The 5,000-nt window shown below is 50.0% G+C and overlaps 1 protein-coding gene across 1 annotated transcript in view; it reads right to left on the bottom strand.

Annotated features, from left to right (window-relative positions):
• Positions 1–5,000, bottom strand: part of jph3b (junctophilin 3b) — a 46,515-nt gene that overhangs the window by 13,901 nt on the left and 27,614 nt on the right. The window contains exons 4-5 of the mRNA XM_086208080.1: positions 4,233–4,357; positions 2,606–3,582 (exon numbers count right to left, since the gene is read on the bottom strand). Of these exons, the coding sequence (XP_086064206.1) occupies positions 2,606–3,582; positions 4,233–4,357 (1,102 nt within the window). The remainder of the gene's footprint in view (positions 1–2,605; positions 3,583–4,232; positions 4,358–5,000) is intronic.

Here is a 5,000-nt window from a genome sequence, read left to right as displayed (position 1 = left end):
TTTTCACGTTTCACCACGACAGCGCACGGAGCCAAGTTGACAGTGAAAAATTTGCTGTGGTAGAAGGGGAGTGGCCTGCACAGCGTCCATCCAGCACCTTTGAGTCGCAACCGGCCAAACACCCGGTGAGGAGCTGTCATGGTACTGGAGGCTGATACGGCAACGTAGTCACACCCACAGCTTTGAGATCTTCAACACACGACCATCATCCCTGACAGATTTCTGACTGGGCATGGTGGCTATCAGGTCATGAATCCAGGACTGATTCTGCTTTTATTTTGCTGTATCGTCGAAACACGTATGTTGGTCCTGAGAGCTGAACACACACACGCAACATACGAAGACACGTGCAAATACACAGCATGCATGCATGCAACATTCATCAAGTGGACAGCATCGGGGCAGCATTTATAGAAGACAAGAGAGAACTTCATCAGCTTCATCAGATCATCTCACAACCTCAGAAGATGAGCAGAGTCCATAAATACAATTTAATCAAATGTAACGTAATTACCTCTAATTTAATGTCTGCAATGGAGAAACTCCACCAGACAGCACTCAACAGTGGTTTTAGTCCTGGTGTGCAGTAAAAATGCTTTCAGTACAAATCTGTCAGTGTGACGCTGAATGAGATAAATGAGGAAGCTCGCGGCGTCACCTGACCCTTTGATCGTCCCGCGTCGGCCTGCTATTTGGCCCGACACTGGGATACAGGGAGGCTGGAGCCTGCAATCGCCACACGTACGGTACCATGTTCACGTTCCTGCCACGATAATTACGGGTCGTAAGTATTTACTTTTACAGTGTCCAACAGAGTAATATGGAGGCAAAGAAAGGCTGTGAGGGTTTGAAGCGTCTCTGGACTCGTTGGGATTTGACTATTTTTAAACCAACCATGTCTGAAGGTCTTTGGATGCTTCACTGTTGCATTTCTGAGTTGCTCCCCAAGTTGCTGAAGCTGAAGTGATTCGATTCATTTGAAAAACTCCCCAACGCGACCAGGCGTTCCAGCATCATGAAATGAGAAGCACCTTTTGACAACGAGACTTGGACAGATGAGCACAGAAAAGATGACACACACTGACGGCGTGTCCCCCCTCACACACTCTCAGGCCACACCTCCTGTTTCTCACGCAAAACCCCAAACAAAAATCTCTGTTTTCACAGCAGAACCAGGTGGAAGACGTGGCCTCTGGGCTCCAGCCTTAATGTGGTCTCACACCCTCCAGGCTCTTAGGTTCTGAAAAGAGCTTCAACCGTGTGTTGTTTCCTTTCAGTCTCTGGACTGAAGGCAGGGAAGTGCGGGTGTGTCTTTTTGACAGTTTGACAACCTAGAATACCAGTTTCTAAGTAAAACACCATGTGCAGGCAACTTATCAGCAGAGCGGACAGAGTAGGACAGAATGCAGCCACCAATGACACAAAAAGACAGAAACCACTGGTGGTGGACATCGAGGACCACACAGGTGAATAGCAGCGCTGTGGGAATGAGGATGGCGTCCTCTCACTGTCACTCTTTCCTGCATCTTCTGACCTTCCTCTTCGAGCTGGTTTTAAGTGCTTTTACAGAGGCCAAAACCAGTAACCTGTCGAAGCGCCAGGGCACTTTCTCTCTGGGAAACAGCTGATACCAAATCCTAGAGGTTCTGATACCAAGACACTTAGAATCCAAAACTTGAGAAGCAGAAACTGGGCCTGTTGGTCGGGTAACGAGACCACGGGAGAAATCCCGTGGTCAGGTGAAGAGAGACGAGATCAATGTGTTGGTAGGAATGGAGCAGACCTGAACAGATTACTCCCGATCCCAAGGTGAGCCCTGCTGCATCTGCAGGTTGTTGATGTGTCTTTTCACAAAAGTCAACTTGTGCAGACCCTGGCGTGCAGGGGACTGACCTGACCCACTTTTATACTCACATTTGTCCTGCTTTGGGTGAAGATTAGACGCTGCGACACTGGAAAGATGGATTGATTCCTAACAGCCGTGCGTGCTGAAGCCCCACTTGAATTTGAGGGACTGTGGATCTGGACCCACAGCAGTTCTTACACTGCCTCCTCCATTAACATCCTCTTCTTTTGCAGTTATGTTGGGTAGTACAAGCTGTCCTCTACCTCCTGACCACAGCGCTAGCAGCTGGCGGGTGTTGGAGTGCGGTCAGCTAAAGCTCATCCAGGGGTTCATTTTCCACCGGATCCAGCACCTCTGTTCTAGACTGCCTGTGTTTCAGGAGCTATTTACACTGATCCAGCAATTCTTGTTGAAAAGAAACAGAACATTAAATGAAATGTAAAAATATATATTTGAATCTACAGATCCCTTTTCAAGGAACTTTGCACTCTGTTTCAGTTTAGATTTGTTCCTAAAGAGCAGTAGGAACTAATCGTGTGGACCAGGACAGTGGACTGTGGCTGGGGTTTATATCTGCTGCTGAAGTTAAGAGGTGAAACACACCTGTCGCCCAAGTTGACCGCGACAAGTTCAGCTACAACCTGAAGGCATCAGTGAGTGTCACGTTGAGAAAATCTCACCTTGTGCAGCTGCAATATTCAGTTTCAATGTCAGAGAGCGTTTTGTTCGGGTGTGAGTGTCGCAGTGCCGGCGTCTTACCGAGTTGCTCTTGCTCTGCATGAGTCTGTGGTCCTGCTGCTCTGGTATGATGGGGGAGGACTTCAGAGGGGGGGAGAGGGTGAGGTCCCGACGTATAGGCCGGGAGTCCATCTTCTCCCCCAGTTGTACAGTATCTGAGTCTTTCCCTCCCTCTCTCCCCTCCTTCACCTCCCTTCTCTCCCTCCCATCACGGTTCTTATGCCTCTGCCGCTGCACCGCGTGCGAGCGTCCTTCTCCGTGAGCGTGACTGTGCCCATGCCTCTCCTCCCCGTGCCCATGGGGCTTGTGGGTAGTGGAGTCTCTGGGTTGTAAAGGCTTCATCTCCATCTCGTAGTTGCTAATTTTCTCCTCGTCCTGCTCTAGCAGCCGCCCCCCCCTGCCCTGCACACCTCTGTGCCCAGACGTCCAAGATGCAGAGGAGGACGTCTCCGTCCACCTGTCTCCCCTCGCCTGTCTGTGATTGGATGTGCTGTGTTCCCGGGACTTGTGATTGGAGGAGCTGTGTTTGTGTTCATTGGTCCGGCTTGTCCCTTGTCCACTGACTGCGCCTCCTGCTTTGGACAACATCCCTCTCCTCTTGTCCTCACTCCAGCTTTTGGCCCGCGAGTACTCTCCCTTCCCACCACCTTCACCCTCCCTGCTCCCTCCCTCCATCAGCACCTGGATCTCCGTCTGCCCTCCTCCCCTTCCTTTACCACCCTTTTCTCCCCCATCCTTTCCTCTGTCTCCATGGTCGACAGCACTCTGCCGGTGGAAGCGAGCGCTCTTGCTGCGCTGGGATGGCCTGGCAGGGGGAGGAGGGGTGTGGGGCGGCGAGGAGGAAGGGGGACTGAGGTCAGGAGTGGCGATAGAGGGGTCGTCTGAGCCTGTACTCTTCACGTAGAGGTCGGGGCTGTCAGCGGTGCCAGCACTACTCGATAATCCCTCACACTCCACCTCGCTGGACACCTGACGTTTCGGACGGTGCACCTCCATGCCTGCAGAGGACAGAAGACTGTTAGGATGAAAATAAACACGTCAAACATGAAGAATAATTCTCAATTAATTGACAAAGTTGTGTGTCCTCTGATAAACCCGAGAGTTTTTCTGCCACTTTCAGAAGGAAGAGCAGGTGAATCCAAGATGACACAACCTACAGAAAAACTGCTTCATATTTGTCCCTCAGTTTTGATCCCAAACAGAGTTGAGCTGCTACAGGATATACAGCAGGTTGTCAAGGGCTGATGCTTGTTGACAGATGTTGTCACGGTAACACTCAGCATGAGAGAGAACGATCACTGTCCCCTCACGTATCTGCGTGGGAGTGTGGAGTATGTTACATGAAGACAGTGTGTGTGTGTGTGTGTGTGTGTGTGTGTGTGTGCGTGCGTGCATGTGTGCGTGCGTGTGTGTGTGTGTGGGTGGGGTTGGATACCTGCAGTGCTTTACAGCTGTGACAGACAAAGACAGAAAATCAAAGCTCGATAAATGCTGACCTTTACCACCTGCATCATGTTAATTCATCACTCCTGATACATAATAACTGATTTTTTTATGGTAAAAAGCTGAGCTGTGTGTGTGTGTGTGTGTGTGTGTGTGTGTGTGTGTGTGTGTGTGTGTGTGTGTGTGTGTGTGTGCGTGTCCACACCATTTCCTGGATGCTGGAAAGAGGGGGAGAACTGCTTGGCGGTGACTCGGGCCATGCGACTCTCCTCCTGGGCCTTCTGCGCTGCTCCCACCGCTGCCTCGGCTTTGCCCTGCGCGTGAGCCGTCCTGATGCACACAAGACAGGAAACAGTATCCAATCAATCAATCAAAGTTGAGTTCGCAGTTAAGATCTACTTGAAACCACCCACAAAAATCTTTTATAAAAACTTTTGATGGATGACATCAAATGACAAACTCTTCTCATGCAGGTCCAGGAACTCTCCCACCCAGGGAGTAATTATGGTAAAATCCCAGCTGAAACCAAGAGAGATCTTTGACACGCTCAGCTAAACCTGGAACAACTCTCAAGTCACGGAATGTTTCCACTCTGGAATCATTCGAGTGGGTGCACTCACCAAACACATGCGAGTCCGAGTCACTGGAAACGCTAAACTGCCGGTAGGTGTGAGTGGTTCAGTGGCAGCTCAGAGCGTTTATGTGAGCTCCGCTCCAACCTTTATTTCATGTGCTTCCGGTTGTCTGAGAGCAGGAAGACGTACGGAGCTCGCGAGGCGTTTGTGATGCAGAAAAGTCAAACACAGCGAGCAGGAGAAAGAGGTAGAGAACGAAAGGAGCTCTTTAATCAAAATACTACATTACAATACAGGCAACATTGACTGAAGAAAGTAAGTCTACTTGAAGAAAGAGGACTGGTGAACTAAATAGATGATCTGGTAATGACAGGAACAGAAGAACAAATACCAACTCA

The sequence above is a fragment of the Aulostomus chinensis genome, chromosome 7 (genome assembly GCF_037954235.1).
Source record: "Aulostomus chinensis isolate RoL2024-O1b breed Wild chromosome 7, RoL_Achi_v1.0, whole genome shotgun sequence".
Lineage (NCBI taxonomy): Eukaryota > Metazoa > Chordata > Actinopteri > Syngnathiformes > Aulostomidae > Aulostomus > Aulostomus chinensis.
The sequence above is the reverse complement of the archived record's forward strand: the minus strand, read 5'-3'. Positions and strand labels throughout refer to the sequence as shown.